Source organism: Numenius arquata, chromosome 10 (genome assembly GCF_964106895.1).
Source record: "Numenius arquata chromosome 10, bNumArq3.hap1.1, whole genome shotgun sequence".
NCBI lineage: Eukaryota > Metazoa > Chordata > Aves > Charadriiformes > Scolopacidae > Numenius > Numenius arquata.
In genome coordinates this window covers 2,818,774-2,840,046 of record NC_133585.1, presented here as the reverse complement: position 1 = coordinate 2,840,046, position 21,273 = coordinate 2,818,774, and the positions used below count along the sequence as shown (strand labels likewise).

The 21,273-nt window shown below is 42.1% G+C and overlaps 1 protein-coding gene across 1 annotated transcript in view; it reads right to left on the bottom strand.

Annotated features, from left to right (window-relative positions):
* The window catches only part of FRMPD2 (FERM and PDZ domain containing 2), a 54,999-nt gene that overhangs the window by 6,228 nt on the left and 27,498 nt on the right, over nt 1-21,273 (bottom strand). The window contains exons 10-26 of the mRNA XM_074154946.1: nt 16,346-16,417; nt 15,499-15,673; nt 14,591-14,741; nt 14,356-14,494; nt 13,344-13,496; nt 11,607-11,792; nt 10,528-10,684; nt 7,335-7,545; nt 6,297-6,400; nt 5,186-5,284; nt 3,956-4,063; nt 3,712-3,828; nt 2,990-3,225; nt 2,309-2,413; nt 1,356-1,449; nt 1,056-1,141; nt 749-896 (exon numbers count right to left, since the gene is read on the bottom strand). Of these exons, the coding sequence (XP_074011047.1) occupies nt 749-896; nt 1,056-1,141; nt 1,356-1,449; nt 2,309-2,413; nt 2,990-3,225; nt 3,712-3,828; nt 3,956-4,063; nt 5,186-5,284; nt 6,297-6,400; nt 7,335-7,545; nt 10,528-10,684; nt 11,607-11,792; nt 13,344-13,496; nt 14,356-14,494; nt 14,591-14,741; nt 15,499-15,673; nt 16,346-16,417 (2,341 nt within the window). The remainder of the gene's footprint in view (nt 1-748; nt 897-1,055; nt 1,142-1,355; nt 1,450-2,308; nt 2,414-2,989; nt 3,226-3,711; nt 3,829-3,955; nt 4,064-5,185; nt 5,285-6,296; nt 6,401-7,334; nt 7,546-10,527; nt 10,685-11,606; nt 11,793-13,343; nt 13,497-14,355; nt 14,495-14,590; nt 14,742-15,498; nt 15,674-16,345; nt 16,418-21,273) is intronic.

The window sequence follows — 21,273 nt, the reverse complement described above, 5'->3', positions numbered from 1 at the left end:
CCACTGTGTGTTCACAGACTTTATGCCATCTGGTACAAGCCCATGAAGGAAACAGCCTGTTTTACCAACATAAAATGGTTCAAATGCTATCCTTTTCTGACATTCTGCTGTTAGTTTTGGGTAGATCTTACTATTCTGTAGCTGTCTGATGTTAGTTTGGGTCCTGCACTAACCAGCATAAGGTAGAATCTGATATCCAGCCAAGAACAAGAGACCAGCCCTTTCCCAAACCCTGTACTTGCAGCTGAACCCCGTTCTGCTGGGGACAATGTAGAGGAGTAACCACCCCATGGTTCAGACTTAGTGTTTGTGAGACAGCCCTACTGTAAAAGATGCAGCACTTATTTGATGGCTAAATTCAGTGAAAGTGATCTCTGAATCTTTCTATGATTGTTTTTTAAGAAATGAGGTGATGGCAGTCTCCAGTGCTGGCCCTGCGGCAGTGGCTCCCCCTGGCTTCCAGGACACACCTGGAGATGTACTGGTGGTGGTGCTCTCTGGGGAACATCAACCCTGCTGCCTCCTGCCCGAGAGTGCTACAGGGTACAGACAGGGGTGCCCCCTGCCCCCAGCCCATCTCAGGAAGGCTGAGAGGTAGAGGATTTATGACTACCAGAAATTCAGCTATATCTAGCCACTGTAACTCTGAGTACATCAGAAATATGGTGTTCAGAGTCAATTACTTTCATTCATTCCTTTCTTCCACACTGTAAGAAGTCACCCCGAGTCCCTTCTTTTTATCGCTTACCATCTGTCAAAAAGCAGCAGTCCTTAGTACCATCTGTGAAGGATGTTGCCACAGAAACCACTGCACATTGGTCCTCCTTTCTGTCCTTAGCAGCCAGGCATGGCTCTGCCAGTAGGTAGTTTCCCCTTTCTAGAACCAGCTTGGCAACCTAAAATGGTGATGAACAGGTTCCAGTTACACAGCGAATCCTAAGTCTTTTAACTTTTCTCTTTGGGAGAATGGGGTTGGATGGGGTGAGGTGAGGGGGGATGTTTCTTCTGGCCCAGCTTCTGGGGGGTATCTTATTGAGCTCTGCTGTTGTACAAACCTGGCCAGATTTCTTCAGGTGTTCCACAGCCTGTTTGTGGGTGATGCCACAGAGGCTGATGCCATCTACTTCCAGCAGGCGATCACCTGAGGCAAAAGAAAACCAAACAAAAGCATCAAGTTGCTTTGATGTTAAAGTTCAGTGGGTGTAAACCCTGAGGCTACCAACAGTGCAGATGTCAGAATCACAAGCCACAGTTGTATGACCTCCAATCCCAAACGTGTTTAATTGTTCCCATGGCAAACATTCCACACTAACACTAAGTTCTCCAGCCCAGAGTTTTATTGCCAGACACGTTACCTATCTTTATTTGTCCGTCCTTGTCTGCTGGTCCCCTGGGAATAATTGACTTCACGTATATCCCACCGTGGCGCACACTAGTGTTAATTCCACCCTGCAAAACACATGCCCACAGATTAGAGTGTAGTCTCCACATGTTCTTCCTGTGATAAAAATCAAAGCCCCTTACACCTGTGTTGCAACGCAACTGCTTCAGGAATTACTTTTTTTTTTTTTTTAATATAGGAAAAAAATGAAAGAGGATGTTACTCCAAAGGCCCATCTAGTTGTATTATACCCCCCTAGGCGGTAATCTTGTTTTTGCAGGAAAATGCAATGTGTTTCTATGTGGCTATATGAAAACATTTCCTAAATGTTCATAAATTTTTCCCTATACTAACATAAAGATGGGGTTGCATCTTTCAGTCAGTCTCTAGCCCAGCTTCCAAACTGTGCAATATCCACTCAGCAATCATTAACCTTTCAGACCTTTCATTAACCTTTCAATATGTAAAGTGTGGACCTGAACTCTTGCAGCCACTTGAGAGCCTACAGCTCAGGGGAATTCCAGATTAACCAAAGAATCGCATTCCATCCATCTACATCCCCTGCCCAAGTTCAGATGAAAAAGCAGCCCTCAATTTCTTCTGCAGGCAATGAAATGGCTGTTGCTTCCCGCTCCATTTCAGCAAGGACTGTCAAAGACATCTCAGCCTGGAGGGGTAAAGCCAGCTTTGATAGCCAGGACAGGGAATTGTTATTCAAATGGGGCAGATGGTTCCCACTGCTGCCTTCTCTGGTCCTCTAAATAGATTGAGAACTGTATTTCCTTATATTAGGAAATAAAATTGGCTAACAGTTTTTATTATCAGCCTATCTTCTCTCCTTGTTCCACATAATTACACTTCCCTATGTGTTTCATGGTCAATGTAATAGTTTGACAGACACACTGAAAGATTAAGAGTAACACTTGCAGTCACACTGATTCCAAAAGTCCCGTCTTCTTTAACAAGCTCCACGGTATAGATTTCCTTTGAGTTGGTTTCAGATGGAGATGGTAAGTGTGAAGAATCAGCTTCCTGTCTCAAAAATATAAACACTAATGAGACTACAGCATCTCAACAGAAAAGGAGGGAAAAGGAAGGAAAAAAAAAAAAAGTTACCAGAAGATATAAAGGGTTTGATTCTGCTGTCATTGTCCCCCTGGAGCGGTACCATTTATATCCCTGGCGTTATTTCAAGCTGATGCTAATGTTACTCAAAATATCATCTGTCTAAACGTGCATAAGCTGAGTATAGGTAGGGAAGCTGTTTAATAGTAGGAAATTAGATACAAAATGTTGCCATTCTGTGTCTAGTTGAAAATTTAAGAGACTGTAAGAAAATAATCAAAATTTTGTACCTCCGCTGGAAAAGGGAGGAGATAGTTTTATAACATTTCGTGGAAGGGTTTCCCTATTTTTTCATATATTCCAGACACGTCTATCATTTTGACATTTCCAATGTAATTTAACAAGCAACATCTTCCAAGCTTTTCTTTCTCCTTTCCTCGTTTTTTTAATTTCTCGGTTACTTTCTTCTCTTAATATAGCTGGCACGTTGTTAAGACCAATGCTGGGTGTGATGTTACTGAACAGCATCAAAATCTCAGTTACCTCCACATCCAGGCTATCAGCTGAGGGAACTGGAATCCTAGGGCCCAATTCTGGTGCTAAACTCCAGGAAAGAGCCTTCTCCAGTTCATCTATGTTTATGTCCTGTTCCTTGGGGAGAGCTGTATGACAGTCCTGAATCTTTTTTCTGCCACTCTCCGCACAAGAGATCTCAGATCCGCTGGTGCTGTTTCCTCTTGATAGATTCTTTTCTTCATTTAATCCTTCTTCATACATATCTGTAAAGCCATACCAAAATAAAATGTTGTTGCATGCAAAGAGTAAGTAAAATTGAAGGCAAATATTATTATACCTCAGCACAGGAGGACAAAGTAACTTCCTACATCGAGTGGTTGCGAAATCAGAGCTATAAAATGAGTCAGTCATTGTAAAATCCAGTGCTGCTAGTGTAAGCGTGGAGAAATGCATTTGCTTTGTCACTGCAGAGGACGATGACTCTGTATCAGAGAAACGCCCAAATTCCTTCGCTCTTCAGCAGTGCAGCCCATAAAAGACTTTTTTTTTTTTTTTTTTTTTGCGCTGACTGTAGAACAGAGACCACGTGAGATCTGCTAGAAGTTGACTATTTTCGTTGTGAGCCTATGGTTATTATTACTGGCACTGAGTAGCAAGAAAGTACTACTACGTCCCGCTGCCTAATAAATACCTGTGTCCTGAGTTAACTATTAGCGTCCCACAGCCAGCAAAGGCATTTGCCTTTATACCTTTGGGTTGAGAGATGATGAGCTCCACTTCGTCGGGAGAATTCTGTATGATTTTAACTGCGGTATTAAATGAAACACCCTCGAGACTAATATTATTCACAGAGATGAGTCGTCCTCCTTAAAAAAAAATAAGGATAAAAACAAGATAAAGCACATCTAAATAAGGAAATAAATCCAGAGTAGCTAACTTTAAAGTTAGATGATGAAAGTGTTTTAATTCTAATTAAAACGTAAGGACAATGACCTGGTTTGATATTTCCAGCTCTGTCTGCAGGTCCCCCAGGGATAATTGAAGCAATAAAGATACCGAGGTCTAATTTTCCTACATTTTCTCCTCCAATAATTACAAAACCTGCAAAAATGAGATAGCGTGAGAATGCAGAGGCACTGACAGCATTAGAAAAGATGAACCTTAGGAACACAAAAGGCTCTTACTCCAGTAGTGCAAGTTTTATATGTGGTCTGGAGAATGGGGAGCTCTGAATTACATGGCATCAAGGTCTTGATTAGGGAGAGATTTAAACTCATGTTATAATTAAAGTGTCCTGGTGACTTTGGTGGCTATTCAAATATAATTTCTCAATAAGAATACTTTCCTGGCTTAGGACTTTTAAAGATTCCAGCTACTTTCTTATGAAAGTCATAAACTACGTGGACCTTAGTATTTAACACCCGTGGGAGAAAAATGGTATAAAAACTCATTAGATAAATTCAAACATTGTTCTCAATCATGTAGTCCAGGGCCCCTGAGGTGGAGGGCCATGTAATCTTCTAATGAGAGATCTAAGAAAATTAAATCTATAGTCAAGTAGTTTGATTTCACTATCCTGTCTCAGGGTGTTTTGTCTATTGCAGAATATATTCTTCTCACTGGTAGAATAGTTGGGTTTGGGGTCAGGATATTCCACGCAGACCTGCACCATTTAGAAATTTGATGTTTAATTGTATTAACGGTCAGCTCTGAAACCTGATGGTCCTCTGAATTCATCCACAAGAAAAGGATACAGTGCGATAGCGTATTATAAAACAAAAATGTTATCCAATTAAGAATCCAGAAGTCGGGAAACCCTCATGTTAAGGTTGTGTACGTATTTTGCACCACCGCAGACAACACCTGAAAGGTTTGCAGAACATCATCTCTGCTGTGTGAGGTCTAAGGTAATCACTGTGCATGTATTTCAGATACAAAACTAGACCCTTGTTCCTTTCATTCTACTCTTAGCACTTGGTCCCCTTGACCACTGTGGCCTTATTTAATCCTCGGAAAAAATCGTGACCTTGATTTATGTGCTTAGTCCTTTTCAGTCCCAGAAATTCTAAGTCCTCCACAAGGATCAATATTCTTATTCTATAAGAAGAATAAATTAGGTGAAGAAGGTTTCAATCTTGCCCAGCTTGAGTCAGCCAGTATCAGTGTTAGCACCAGGATCTCATAGTCCCAGTAACAAACATAACATTCATGTTCCTCACTTACCAAATCCGTTCTTGGGGTCACGTTTTAGGCTGACACAAATGATTTCTCTCTCTAGACCACTTAGCGAAGCTTCCTTTTGGATGGCTGGTGATCCAGGTGCTGCAGAAACAAAACAGCTAGAATAAATGCAGATTAATGCAGGGAGACAGTAGATTCATGTAGTACGCAAAATTGAGGCTTCAAAAATTAAAATTATATTTTGTCCTTGTTTTCAATATTACCATTAGTTCTGAATCAATATAATTCAGGAAGGAATCTCAAACAAGCGTTTGGAAATTTGCCTTCTTTAGAAAAGTATATGTACAGTAGCTGTGTAAGCTCTTCCTATAATGTTCCTTTCTGGGAGACTGTGCATTTATCTGCAATGTTTTTATTAAGATTAGGATATCTAAAGAGAAAGGCACGTAGCGCCCATTGAACATAAAGGTGATGTGGACACAAAGTATCCTGTGGGTCCCTTTGGAAACTCTAACCTCAGTCCTGTAGGCTCTTTTGACTCTGTAGGTGCAACCCAATAGGTGCTGATTTTGTAACGTTAACTCTGCTTAACATTGTGCAATTGCCATGGTGTGTTTAAAGCACAGGTCTAACTTTAAAATGAACTAACCAGATAATCATAGGTTTGTATTCCACCCCCTGTGTGCATGCGATATGGCTTCTGTTAGAAAATTAGGTGTCCAGTTCTTATTCCAGTTAGTGTCATGCAAAGGCAAGAACGGAGGAAGGATCTGGAGCCTGTGTTGTCTCATGCGTTATTAATTGGGTTGATCTCTATTGCAAATCAAATTATAACCTTTGAGTGTATAGGGATATTGCCCTGTGCGAGAGCCCTGGGTGGACTGAACTGCATCTCTGAAGAGCAGTAGGCACCATTGATAGAATAATTTTATCATCAAGTCCCTTAGCACTGATCCTTTTGGAGAGTGAAAGGGAAGAACACGGCTTGTCTTGCTAAATTCTGGGTTAATTCCCAGGACCAGAATAGGATATTTCTTAATATCCTATATTAAAGGATATTCTTTAATCTGTCAGCAGAATATATTTTGGTCTCCTGCTATTGAAACAATAAATACGGAAGGGAGCTGTCTCTCTTTCTGATTATTATACTCACCGCTGATCGTGTTCTGAGTTGAGTGGATGGAGAGGTAGTCATAGCTCCTTTGCTTTCCGTTCAAATTGATGTGCGTTTCCGACTGGGATAGCCCTGATGTAGATCTGCCCGGCAGGAAATGAAGACCGCGTTACAGTAACGAATCAGCAATGGTATTTAGCTGGTGTTTAGCACTCTTCATTGTCATTAGGCTGTCAGAGCCAAGTTGGGAATGCACATGTTTATAGCCTTTCAACACTTATCATGATTTCTGGGCCACATTTCATTGTAGAGGAGAATCTTTTTATCCTTGTGCCACCATTTGCTTCCAAAATTACAGCTGCCGTTAGACCACTCGCATCGACTGATTTCCCCCCACGTTTTTCTCTGAGCTGAGTGCGGGCAGTAGGAAAACACAGTGGAGCCTCAGCGTGATTCATTTAGCCCTGCTGTCCATTTAGACAAAACCACATCTGGAGGTTTTCCTGGTAGTTCACATCCTTCTTGGCTCTCTTCTACCTCTTAGTATTCTGAAAGGCACTAGAATTCATGGAAGGCCTTGAGCCTGTGCAGCTATAGTAACTGCCTGCACTGGTGCATGTACCAACGCGAATGAAAAGGGAGAAGCTCTCCCACTGCTCTCCATGATTCGCACCTTTAGACACGGAGGAATCAATTAGGTAAGACCTGTCAAACCCAGCGTCCCCTGTGCATTCAGTTCACATTCTGCCATTTCCAGGGAAAATCCACAGACATGAAAGATTTTGCTTTTATTCTCCCTTATTTTTATCCTTCTCCATAACTCGTTAAGTGGTTCATTCCTGAGTCTGGTACAGATTCAAATGTCACTCTCTTTCAGGTTCTTATCTGATAGACTGTTCTATTCCTGCCTGTGTTTGCACTGCTGCTGGCACCAGGGAGCCCCTGGCCTTTTGGTGTGACCATGATAAAGATTCCAAAAAACCCCAAGTCTGCCTCATGGTTTGCCATACAGGTTTGCAATGTTACAGTCTGTGACTGAGAATTCTTACGTGTGTTTAAAGGAAAAAGCAAACCTACCTGCCAAGATTGCTTTTCTCTCTAGTCCTGTTGTTGGTTTCCACGCTGAGGTTGTCACAAGACTTGCTCATCATCCCGGCAGAAAGGTTTTCCAGGTTTGCTGCGTAGAGCACGTTCTCCGAGCGAGAGAGTCTCTGAATGAGGGCGAGGTGTTCCCGCTGAGCCGCGTACGGAGAACTCGATTTGTCTATTTCCACAAATTTACTTTCCTCTGAATAAGAAGGGAGCGAGGGGGAGGAAAGGAAGATAAATCCACTGATATTATCCCATCTTTATCAGCTCTGAGGTGATTTCTTTCTAACCTTTTGAACGTGCCAGAAAGAAAGATTGGCATCACAGAATCACAGAATGATATGGGGTTGGAAGGGACCTCTGGAGATCATCCAGTCCAACCCCCTGCCAGAGCAGGGTCACCCAGAGCAGGCTGCACAGGAATGTGTCCAGGGTTTCGAATGTGTCCAGAGACGGAGACTCCACCACCTCTCTGGGCAGCCTCTTCCAGGGCTCTGCCACCCTCACAGGAAAGAAGTTCCTCCTCACGTTTCGGTGGAACTTCTTATATTTAAGTTTGTGCCCATTTCCTCTTGTCCTGTCCCTGGGCACCACTGAAAAGACTGGCCCCATCCTCCTGACACCCACCCTTTAAGTATTTAAAGGCGTTGATCAGATCCCCCCTCAGTCTTCTCTTCTCCAGACTAAAAAGACCCAAGTGCCTCAGCCTTTCCTCATGAGAGAGATGTTCTAGTCCCCTCATCATCTTTGTAGCCCTGATACATATTTGTTCTGGTATCCTTAAGGATATCTAGGCTTTGGTGTGAGTGGAAAAGGTTTCCAGTCCATTTCTTTCACAGAAAGTATATGCTCTATTTAGATTTCATTTCTATGAATTATACTGCAAACTTTCCACAAAGACAGATGAAATGTACAACCCTTTATAATTTAAACATGAATATCTTTGTAAAGTATATTCTGTAAATATTCAGTCTATGAGAAATACCTGTCTGTCAGAGACTGCATTAGCCAGGTGGGTGGTTTCCCATCCTTCAGGCGCCCACCATTCTGATATAGGTGTATCTGAGAGGACAGGAGCTCTACTAACACACCTCTCTTAAGCCAAGGAGCTGCCTGTTTGCTCTGAGCCATTTGCTCACATGAAGCTAAGTAGGGGACCCTCTTGGTGGCAGTGCTTGTGATCCAATTTTCCACTTCCGAGTGAAATCCGCTACTTGCTTAATGATGCCTGGGCTCTGCTATGTACGGATCTGTCCTTTCAAAAGATTTTATTTCCCTGAAACAAGTTCTGGAGGAGGCATTGCTAATTTATGTAGGTTCTCAGCTGGTGGGCTGGAGGGGGGATTTGAAGGAGGGAGGGACAGCAGGCAATTGGAGACATGTCGGAAGGTAAAACAAGAACCCTGCTTGGTACAGGCTGGCACAAATACGGGTTTTGATTCTGCGTGTACGTGACAGTTGACCTCCCGTGTGTTTTCCTAACAAATATTAGCCCGAATGCAGCTTTCTAGAGCACTACTCTGTAGCGTTAGACCTGGGCTCCCTCTTTCCTTGGCGACTTTGATCAGGAGCATTTGTGAAGGCATCAGAAGGCTTAAATGTCCACAGGATTAGCACAGTCTGAGAGTTGCCATGGTGATTTCAAAGTAGGGGGTTGCTAGCAAGTTTTGAAGAGATGGTGACTTATACATCTGAACAGCACAGCAGAAGGAAGGGTTTCCCTTGTGCAGAAAGAGCCTTACAATCTCTTACATCCCCACTGTGGGGACAACAGCAGCATTTTCAACTACTGTCATTGCCTTCTTTGTGAAGGAGGCAGTTTTTTGCCTTTTTTTGGGGGGACAGCAAGAACCTGCAGTCACGCAGCTTGTGTAAGTCTGGCTGGTTTCAGTGATTTGGGGTGCTTGTAGTCAGGATTTAGGTTATCATTTTCTTAGCTCTCCATCTTTTTGTTCTCTTATACGTGGCATGTAGTAATTTTTATTAAGATGTATTACCACAAGCAAATGTGACACAGGAACCTTTAAGATTCACCGTTAGCACTCATTTGTATGCTACAAATCACAATCCCACTAAGTTGTGTTTGAAGCTACAGGAGCCCAAGCAACAAAAAGTGCCTTGAACCTAAATATCATCCTAGCGCCTTTTTCCGTGGTAACAAGTTTGTGCTGGTGGAATTTCACTTTTCATGAAATAATTTTAGTGGGGAAGAAGCAATATATCAATCAACTTGTTATATCCCATCATATAATTTGTTGCCGAGACTTGTACAGTTTTACTAGAGAAAGGAGTATCCCAGCAGAGAAGATGTGACACTCGATTCTCCTGCTGTGACTCACTGGGTCAAATACTTAGTGGTTGTAAATAATCATGATTCTGTTCAAGGCAATGGATGAGTCCTCAGCTACTGAAAACTCACGTTGCTCCACTGAAGAGTGGTGACAGTTGTTGGCTCAGGCTGTTATTTCTTAGGTGCCTCAGTTTCCCCATAATGATCCTCACCCGCCGTTGCAGAGCCTGCTGAGAACCGTGGCTGAGAAGTGCTGTGTATCTGCCCTGGGTTGAGCAGAACCTTGTCTGAGAAACTATGGGAAATGTGAAGTCTAAGGAGGTATTAGTCATATCTTCCACAGACTCGGCAGAATCTAAGAGAAGAGCAGCTACAGAGCTGGGTGGCTCTGACTGACGTGCCTTTGGCTTAGTGGTTTTGTCCTGGGTTGAATCATAGGGTTGAACCCCTCCCCTGTCTTATGCAAAGATAACGAGTTAACTAAATTCAGCTCCAGGATATCGGGGCCCTACTACAGTTATTCTTTGTGGGGAACATTTCTCAGGTTACATTTGGGGTAAGTTTGATACATTTCTTCAGAATTCTCAGCAGGTTTCCTGAAGGGAATTGTTATCATGCTGCTTTTTTGTTTTTTTTTAAATCTGAGTTTAGCAACATGGTTGTTATCATCAGAGAACCCTCTCCACCCCCTGCACGTGCCCACTCACTAAATTGCACACGCTAAATTAGATTTACACCCCTCTAACTTCCAGTGGAGACATTATTTTCTGGTCCGAACATGAGAAACTGAAGCCCAGTGAAACTGATGTGGCAGGTTCTGATTGAACGCGCCTTTTCTAAAACCTAACCTTGTCCCACGGCCTGAATAACGAAAGAGCGTTTATACCTCACCTGATGAAGTTTGCCGAAGTTGCCTGGAACTCATCTGTGCATTGAATTTGTGCTGTGCAGAGCAGAGGTCCAGGAGATATTTACATGTCTTTGCCGTGTCGGTAACGAAGGTGTGTTTCTTGCCACTGAAGCTGCTTTCAATCATGAATTTTTTTCTCTAAAGGGAGGAGGGGGGGGGGAAAAGCACAGCTTGCTTCATATATCAGTCATTACACCAAGGCACTGAAAGTTTACTTGTGTAATCTTGTTGGTTTGTCCAGCTGTATTTATGCCTGGCTGCTTGCCTCTTGGGTGCAATACATGTCCGTTGTAATTTCGGCAGTTGTTAGGGAGGTGTCTGTCATTGGGATCGTCACTGCCCTGTGTGGAAAGTTAAAAGCCCTTGGACATTGACTGCGCTGAGGGCAGATTGATAGATCTGGCGAAATTTGGCCCTACAGATGTTAAAATGATTAAACCAATTTAATGTGAAAATGAAAATATCTTCAAGGGGCAGAAGGGCCATTTTGGGAGAGCAAACAGGCAGGGAACTGTGTGATGCAGGTTGACACCTACACTGTATGATGATAGATTGGTGTATCTCTGATGGCAGAACACCATTTAGTAGGGGTCACAATCTTGTCAGCAATACTGGTTTGTTAATAGACATTAAGATACTAAGAGATGAGGATGGGAATAATGAGATCTGGACAGAGGGAGACATGATCCCATGAGCTGATGTAGGTAGGAAAACCAAAGAAAAGAGAGAGAGAGAGAAGCAAAGATGAGGGGAATGAATATGGAATATGCCATAAAGAGATTTGACATGGTCTCTGTAATGGCCAACACCAGATTGTTCAGTTTTATAGTAATTTGACTCCAGTGTTGGCAAAAAAACTCCAGAACTAAACCTCACTAAGACCTGGGTATCTTGGTATCCACATCCAGATCCAGCCTTGATTTTGGACTGTTTTCAAGAAGGACTTGCCTGTACGGAATGACTCTAATTCTGGCTTGAATACACTAAATTTATCAAAGTGACAGGCAGAAGGAGAGTAAAGTAATAGAGTGGAGAAGACATTCACTTGGTTCCAACTCACATGAGCTGAAATTCTCTCTGTTTCGCGCCACTGGAATCTTAAGCTGGCAATTCTTGTGTGATTTTTCACCTCGTACACAATGATGCCTTTGGCACAGATTCCCAGGATGATGTCCCCTCCTGCTCCTTTCTTCTCTTGGCCCACGCGATAGAACAACACTCCATATTCTGGAAGTTGCTGAGTCACCTTGAAGAGAAAAAGTGCATTTACCATGAGTTATAAAGTTTGCTAAATTGTACCTCAAAGTATCTCACCTAAATATAGTGGAGACTTTTGAGGGAATTTCACTGCCCCAGAATTCCCTCCAGTGCCAAACTTTATAGTTACAGGTCTTCTGTGTCACTTCTTTGGTGCACGGTGCTCGTTGGTGGGTGAAAAGTTAAATTGGATTATACTTCAAGAGACTGAGGAGTCCACTTGTGCCCCTGCCTTCTAACTGTGTAGAGGGGTCTCTGAGGAACTCACCAGGGGGTCTGGGTGGTGTTGCTTCTCTTTCTACCTCCTGCACTTGGCCACGAAATGTTAAAATGTGACTCAGACCCTTTACAGGACTATGGAATATGAGGAGGGGTTTCCATCTTCTTTTGTGATCTGCAGATCAATATGAGTTTATTCTAAAATATTTTGGTTTTATTTTCTGGGAAGTTAAGGCAGAATCCGCAAATGACTTTTTTAACCATGAATAGAGATTTCCCGTGACCAAAATAAAACACTTTTAAGAAGATCTGTTTTTCAAAAACTATCCAGAGCACAAATGTTCAGGTCCTGAAAACTGGGGCATCTATAATCACTAGCTGAATCTGGGTTTTAATTTTTAATCCCTTTCATATTTGGAATTTGGATGTTCTTGCCATGGGGGCTATCTTTCTCACTTTGTATGATGAGTTGGCTCCTTCTACGGACTTATTCATTGAAACAGATACGAACAAAGCTGCTTTTCTTCATTGGATTTGGCACGCATGGTGGGACTGTCATTAAGGCTAAGCTTCAGTCTATTTCTTCAATTCCACTGACAGTGTTAGATGAGGAACTAACATAATTAAACAGCAACAGAACTAAAATGATGCTATAAATAAAAGCATGTGGCACTGCAGCAAAATGGCTACTGATATTTATCCATTATCTAATCCCTCACATTTTTCATTTGATGGGCAGCAGAGAAGTTTGGTGGAGAAGGAGAAATTAGGGGGAAAAAAATTAAATCCCACATCATTGTGACATCCTAGAGCCCTAGAGAAATAGTCACGTGAGAAAATACTTCAGACAACTCCTTCCTCACTTCCAGGGCTCACAGATATTTTTAAACAAATAATCACTACATGTTTAGAAAGTGGCTGAACAGCTGCTGTAGTTTCAGAAGTCAAGAAAGCGCTTATTTTTATAATCAAGCCCATTTTTATAATCATCTCAAATAAATGCAGTAGGTGTTTTTATAATCATCTGGAACCAAGATGTTGGTAACATGCTGAAAATTTGCATCAACCTTTAAGATATTGAAAATGCCCTGAAATGTGCATTAACTATCAGTGAAAGGAAACCTATCATGTAAATGTGATGTAAGTTATTTAGTGACAGTATCTCCAGCAGAATAAAAATATGAGGGTTCTGTTGACTATTCAAATTTGTTCACATTATTTAAAATCCACTGTATCAGGCAAGAGGGAAATGATGGACAATGGTAAACAGAGAGAGGCTTTCTATCTCAAGACAAATAATGTTTGGGGTATGGCAAATTACCTTTAAAAATTCCAGTTCAGCCTCATCCTCGAAGAGGGAACGATTCATACGATGTAATTTTGCAAGCTCTCGCTGTACGTATGCCAGGGTCATTTTCTCTATTCGGCTTGCTGGAATGTAGTCTTCAACACGAAAATAGCTCTTTCCATGCATCTTTGGGAAAAAAAAAAAAATGAAAACAAAAAACAAAAGAGAGAGGAGCCTTTTGTTCTTTCTTGACTTTTCTTATTTGGTGCATTTCCATCTTTAGAGTGACCAGTGTGTTGAAGTCACCCTGTTGCCATGTCCTAAAAGAAGATGGGGAACAGCAGGTAGCGTCCCGACAGCCAAATGTGCCTCTTGCTTTAAGCACACCCTACTTCTCTGCTCAAAGGGGAAAATAGAGGTCCCTACAGGCACTTAGAGCTGACAGCTACACCTGCATCAGCACAACCGACAATGGGAGACCCAATGTAGGGATGGACCTGACCAGATGGATCAGACCACTCAGAGTTCAATTAATAGAGCTGCACTGATTTGTGTAGCAAGATATGGCTGAGAACATAAATGACTATTTTCTGTACACGTCAAAACTAGGGTTACTCATTCAGATACACCACGAGTGACCTTCCTGTTTTTGTAGCTTGTGGATCTGAGTCTACACGCAAAATTGTGGAGCGTTTATTTATTTTTCTCTCCCACATTTTCTAATCTCTTTAAACCCCCCTGCACATCCAAGCTCTGCCCATGTTGGAAATTTTCTACAGATTTTCTGGAGTTTCTGGGCTATGTTAGCAATTACGAAGGACCAAGAGTCTTTCATCATTCTGCCATATTTCCTGCCAAATTCGCCTGGCTCATGACTGCTCCTTAATCAGGCAAATTTTGTAATTTTTTAAATTAAATCTGAAATGGGATTACTGAAGGATTTAGCTGAAATTATGTGCTATTCATATTTCTTCTTTAAACAATATGTGACAAACAAAAGCTGTTGAAAGAGACTGGTGAGAAATACTGTATTATTTCTCCACACCTCAGAAGCGTAATTGCCAAGCTCTGCCTGTAAAGCCAAAGCGCCGAGTTTCAGGGCAGTCTCGTCATTGCAATACAATCGCTCCTCCAAAATATCTTTACGAAGCTGCAGGTAAAACTGATGCCTCGTCAAGCCGTGTCTGGAACACAAAAGGGTTTAGGGACACAGGAGGGGCCTTGAACAGTCACCCGAAATGCTACCGTTTTTCCTGCAGTTAGCAGAACCGTGCACTTACTGAATAACATTAAAGTGGTTGACAAAGAATTTTATCCTTAGAAAGAGTGTGAAGTTAATGATGGAGGTTTTCTTCTTGGGTTGGTCATTCCAGCCCTCTGGGGCCACTTTGTAGAGTTTGGTCTCCTCATCCAAAAAGAAGAATTCTTTACCTGAAATGAGAATTTGTGGTTCTGTGATAAGTCTGGAGATACTTCAGTAGCTCAAAGTTCTGCTGTCTTCATTCAGTGCGTCACTAGCGATAAAAAATAAAATAGATCATGGATGTCAGTAGAGATTTACTTCTCTGTGTCATGGGCTAACATATTTCTTCTTTGGCAAAGAATTTTGTGTGTAATTTGGGATCACGGTTGTTAGGTGCTGGATTGGTGTGGTATCTATGGAATCATTCAGGAATCGATGGGGCTTGCATTCTGCTCACCCTTCAGGTTCTGCATCCCATTGTAATCCTCATGCCCTACACTCAAGGTGGGCTTCTCCCTGGTGCCTCAGCCGTGCTTGCCATCAGAGATGGGCTGGGACGATAGGGGTCTTGTAGATGAAATAGCTGTCCCTGTGGTCCAACTTCTAAGCAGGAACAAAATCAGTCAGCCTTCCTAGTACAACACTTCCTGGAATTTCTGCTGGAGCTTTATGGGTCAGTATTATTCCAGTGCAAGGCTGGGACATGGGCTTTTCTGCATGGGACTATCATCCAGTAAGGGTATGGCTGTGCTGAGGCACAGTCCCAGGGTAGACATGCTTTCCATCAGTGCAGTACAGTTTAAAACAACGGACCTTACTTTTCCTTAAGCTTTGGGTCTGCTTTCATCTGAGGATCTAAAGGAATGTTACTGGAATTCATTAATAAAGTGAGTACAGAGGCATTGAGAGAGAGAACTGTAGTTGTAGCTAGCTGTGTCTCGTTACCTTTCAGGTAAGCCAAGCCAAAGTAGAAATGTTCCACCAAGTTTGCATACGCCACCACGGTGTTGAAGACATCTCTTGCCTTGGACTTGATGTCACATTGCACCTCAAGGCACTGCCCGTTGAGTAGAATCACATTGAGATCCCTTTGGGACAAATAGGATTTCCCTTTTTTAGTCTAAGAACGTGTAACAGAAAATGAAGAATGAGTGCCAAGTACAAGCCATGCATGTTCCACAGCATTTCACTACTGACACCCCATAGTCTCCTGTCTCTGCACAAACTGATGGATTCAGTCACAGCACTGTGCTATTCCCTGCCTCCTTTTTCATAAGTTAATATCCCAAACATTTCTAATTTTATAAAACCCAGGGAATCCCAACAAAACAGCTGGGCATACTCAGACTCTACAATCACCAGGGTTATTTTAGATTTGAAGGTAATTCCAAATTTTCTTTGCCCTTACTTTTCCTGCTGTGTGCTGTCAGCCTTTTACCTTATCTAAATTAAACATAGAGGATGTGCCTGAAAACTGGGGGAGTCCAATACATTGGCACTAGATATCATGGTGCATATTTGCTGTATACTCTTCGTCTCAAAAGTCCTGTGCTATAGTAAGCATTCGTAGCTGAGAAGGATAAATTAAGCTGTTTTCACACCAACAGAAATAACTACCTAGCACTGAGAATGAAATGCCCTCCTTTCAAATCTCAATACCCCTGCAGGAACCTTGCCTTGGTTTGGGAGGAGGACAAGGCAAGGATGCTGGGTTGGGACTCAGCGTGACTTACCAACAGCCCCAGCTAAAAGGCCACTGGATTAGTTCTACGTTCTTAACGTTCACACTTACCACAATGGATCCAGGCAGCTGTAAGGTCACTGGCGGTTCACTAGACAAAATAATAAATTCTGGACCTGAAAACTGTAAGGGGGCAATTTAGAAATTTTAATAAATGTCTCCTTAATTTAATGAAGATCCTAAACACCAGTACCAACGAAACCCATTTCTGTTGATCTGTGTGCTGTAGCTGATTGACTTCAGTGTCTAATAAGGTGCCAGTGCTGACTGAAGACTTCTCTCTGTTTGGGGTCTCTCCTGTGTCTCTCTCCTCTCTCCTCCCCAGTCTCTCCGGGGTCTAATTAGGGATAAGCTCATGCTGAAGCCTTTTCTTCTCTAAAGGCCCTTAACCAAGATCCATTTCCTTTGCAAGGCACCTATTTTCATGACAATTTCTTCTGAGAACTTTTCCCATTTGATTCCCAAGTTACTGTGAAGGCAGTCACAGACCTGTACACACACACACACTGATTTCATACCTCTAGCTTCCATAGGGAACCAGACTAAAATGCAGAGCTACTTTCTTTCCTGTAATGAGGGTTGACTGATATTTCTTAGTAGCAGACCTTGTATTGTTTTGCTTTAACTACAACAAACTTTAACAGCACGAGATGCTGCTTTTTCTGCTGAGCATCTACCTCAAAGAACTTTGTATCTTGAGTTTTTTTCAGGTTCATCTATGGTTTTAGATCCTTGAAGCAGACAGAAATAACTAAATGTCTGCAAGTGATAAGATGTGGATCCTTCCAACCATTATCCATGACCTTGAGCCATTTAGATCTTTTTTTTTTTTTGGAGAAAATTTAGGATTGTTTCATAATACTAGTATTGTCCTGCCAACAGACAATGCGGTTTTGTATCACATACAAAGAGGGACTAGCACTTTGTTGTAACAGTTGCTGGACTCCTTCTGAGGAACTCAATTATTATCTCAGCAAAAATCATATTAAAAAATTTAAAACTAAGTTTATATATAAAAAGATAATTTTCTGAAGTATCTAACTGAAACTCTTGATCAAAGTTCTGCCACTGGTCAGTCTTGAGCTTGTGAGCTGGGAGCAGCTGAAGGTTCTCACCAGCCTGAAACCTGTCCCTTCTGCTCCCGCAGCAGAAAGCTCCATGGGCAGCACCACTGTGGAGATTTCTGTGACTCAGTTATTTCTGCGTTTTTCTCATCCAACTGCCAAACAAACATTATCCTTCCCATTTAACAGATTCCTACAACAAACCAGGAACTAGAAATGGACCTTTAGGTGAACTACTGGTTTGGCATGCTCCCTGCTGGCCTTTGCTCTCTGGCCAGGCAGACACCATAAAAAAATATTTAAGTCCTTTGAGTAGTGTTGACCAGTAAGTGTTGGGGTTCAGTGTCTCTGTAAATGTTTTAGCTGTTCTGGAGCTCCTGTCAAAGTGGTTGATGGAAACAGTCCATATGGTGTGTGATGCCTGCAGAAATCACACATGTAGCTCAGAGAGGGTTTGACTATGAGCTTTAGCTTACTCTTTATGGACAAGAGCTTTCACTGCCTTCAGTTCTGAGTTATCAAAACTTCATCATGCCTGATCTGGAGTCTGTCAACTTAGAATCCTCATCTAATGAGATGACTCAGTAGGTAATATGCGCGTCACTGGCAAACAACAACTGGATGAGAAGTTCCTTTAGTGATATTTACATTTTGAAATCAGCTTATATGTTTTTCATTAGTCACCTTTTCCTTCCTGTGGAACAGACATTTCTGCGATGCAGCAGCTGCGGTGTAGTCCTTTGTAGACACAGAGAAGGTGGAACCTAAACTTAGCAGGTTCTGTCTGCTGTTCTTTTGAGTCCCACCAGGGATTTCTTCTACAGCGCTGACTGACCTTCAAAAGAAATGTCATAGTGAGCAATATATACAGCGTACGATCAAACCAACACTGCCTGGGGACAAAGAACTTAACGTACATTGACTGGCAGGACATTATGAAATCCAAGGCAACGTCAATTATAAGTTGTTAAATGTTTCTTTACAGAAGAAGAAGAAAAATTTAACAGGAATAACATTACTGGTGCCGTTTATAAATAAATCTAAGCTATGCTGTAATTCAATAACAGTTTTTGGTTGGTTGGTTGGGTTTTTTCATTTGGTGAGACAGCTCTAGCTGGTTTAAGACTGGTGAAGCCAACAGGCAAAAAGTGTAGCCTCATGCCTTTCTGGGAATTCTACGGGATGAAGTCAATTCCTCATTTCTTCTTTTCTGAAGCAAAAAAAGCTTCAGAAATCCATAACATTTGTTGTTACATTATTCAGAATTTTCCAGGAATTGGAACTGAATTATTTGAATGCAAATTCATTAGCATAAATTAATGTCTCAGGGACCTGAGCGCATTTTCAATTTAATTAAGAGAAAGATGTGTGAAAGATCAGAAAGCTGTCTTTTACTATACTTTTAACCTCTAAAGTAATGGTGTTTTCTACACGAGCCCCTGGGAAACTGTTTCCTATGGGAAATGGCTTGCTGGAAATTTGGAGAAGAGAGTTCATCTTTCAACAGAGGAGGGGAACATTCTCTTGGCAGCATGATTTTAGATCAAGGATATCAAGATGACACCCAGATTAGTAGTCAGAGGCATGGCGATTGCTCCAAAATACTCAGTAAATAAATCTTCTGTTACTGATATCGTTGCCGGGTGTGTGATGCATAGATCAATGTCTGTATACACAGATATATATGTGTGTGTGTGTGTAGTTAGACAGGTAGACAGAGACTTCTTTCTTTACAAAAGCTGCCACTATCCTGCTTGTAGCTCTTTCTTATTGCAGGTTTAGATGTGTACTGGGGAATCTCACATTGCTCAGATTATCGTGGCTGGTTTATCAGGAAGTTCAAACTGTTTACTTGGGATACGTCTAATTGGGAGTTGATCTAAATGGAGTGTTTCCTGTGGGCCCAAATTACTCATGTCATGGTTAAAAGAAGACACTCCTGTTTAACTGGGTCAAGAACTCCATTTAAATGGGATGTCTGTAGGGATTACATGGTGCTTAACTGTGGGATTCTGGCCTTTGTGGTGCCTAGAGGCTAACAGTATTTACACCTCTTCTTCATGTGGAAACAGCCATAATTACAGCTGTTCTATGCTAACACCCAGTCTGGAAAACTCTTGTTTGGCAACAGTGGTGTTTCCCTGGCTTTTGAAAAGGAGTTAATATCAGTTGTACAATTCTCAGCTGTCCTGGTCTGTGTCCAGAGGGCTGCTGTTACCTGCCATGGCTGAAATGAGGCTAATCCCCATGGCAGAGCAGGGTCTTTACTGCTGGTGTCCCTGGGTTACCTATAACTCTGCAGTGAAGTGCTGGATGTGGCTGACACAACAGAGACAAATCAAAGAACTGAGAGGTAAATGCAAATAATCCCCTGAAAATGGTGGATCGTGCACATGGTCTGTCATAACCGCTCCAGGACACATCAGGCCTCTGCTAAAGTGACAGCAAGGCAGGACTGGATCCAAAATCTGAACGTAGACAAATGCAGACTCTGCAGAAAGCCTTGCCAGCGACAGCAATGACTCTTTGTACTTTCTCAACAAGGTTTTCCCTTCCACGCTCTCTGTGGAGCTGGTTCCCAGCAGTTTCAGTCGCAGCGGGCTATTGCTACTTACCTGTCTGGTTCTGACAGAGACACGCTGGGGACAGATGCTCTGGGAGGCCAGTGACATCTGGCAGGACACGATGGGAAAGAGCAAGGGTGGGAAACTTCAATGTGCTTGTTTTGTATGGATTGATGAGGGCCCGAGCTCCATTTCACTACAGCGTTTGGACTTTCACTTGCAGCCAAATCGTGTCTAGGTCAATCTATTCTTAAAATAGGCATTTTCTGATAACGGCATCGCCACACTAGTTGTCTGCTTCACGTGGTAATAAACCAGCTTCTGTCTTTTAGGAATCGGAGTTTTGATTACCTGTTGATGAAGAGCTTGTAGCTGCTTTGTGTCCTTGACCCGCTAAGGGTGGGGTCCCATGACCTGTGTGTCTGTGGAACTCTCCCTGGAACGAATAAAGGACATTTCACAATTGGAGCAGCACTTGGCAGGCATCAGATCTTGGGACAATTACAACAAGGAGGAAATTTAGACTGGTCACTTCCTCTCCCGTGTCCTCGTTTGGGCATGATAAATGGCTATTTGATAAGGCTGAGTGAATACTACACCAGCAGCATTCCCAGTTCTTCAGTTATTGTTACTTCCTCTTCATAACCCTTCAAGTGAATGTAATTTGGAAAATATCCGTGTAGGTGCAATGGCTGTTATTTCCGTATGTATGGGGGTAATTTATGAAACAGCTTTTGCTCTTCAGAAATTACCCCTGGTATTATTTGTTCTTCTATTTCCAGGCATAGAAGCAGGGCAAAAAAAAGCAATGAAATTTCTCTGGCTTAATCAGAGTAGGATATAAAATCACTGAAATGAAAACTGTAAATATTCCACTGGTGATTTGCCACATTAAATCTATTGTGACTGTTTTTACATCATAAGAGCCTGGTATTGTATAATTTGTCAGTCACCTCTGCTGCTACAGAAAGGATAGGCATTGCTCTGTCCAAATACGTGCAGGGTGAAATTTAGAGGGAGAACCCAAAAGGATTATGCAGCTGGTAGTTTCACAAACATTTCTTCTAGCAGTAGAGATGTTTAAAATCCTTTAGGGAAGGATGGGAAGGTTGAATTTTTCTTCCCTGGGACCATTTCATTGATCTTGTTTGAAGAATTGCATCTCAAACTATTATACATGCAGAATGACAGAGGTGGTAAGATGAGCTATGGGGAAGTAATCTTTTAGGTCAGCTTTTTCTCCAGATGAAATATCCATGAACTACACCCTGAGACCTCACTCTGAATTCCACCATGAAAACGTGACATTGAATTCTAGTGTACTGACCACCAATAACATTTTTAAAAACTA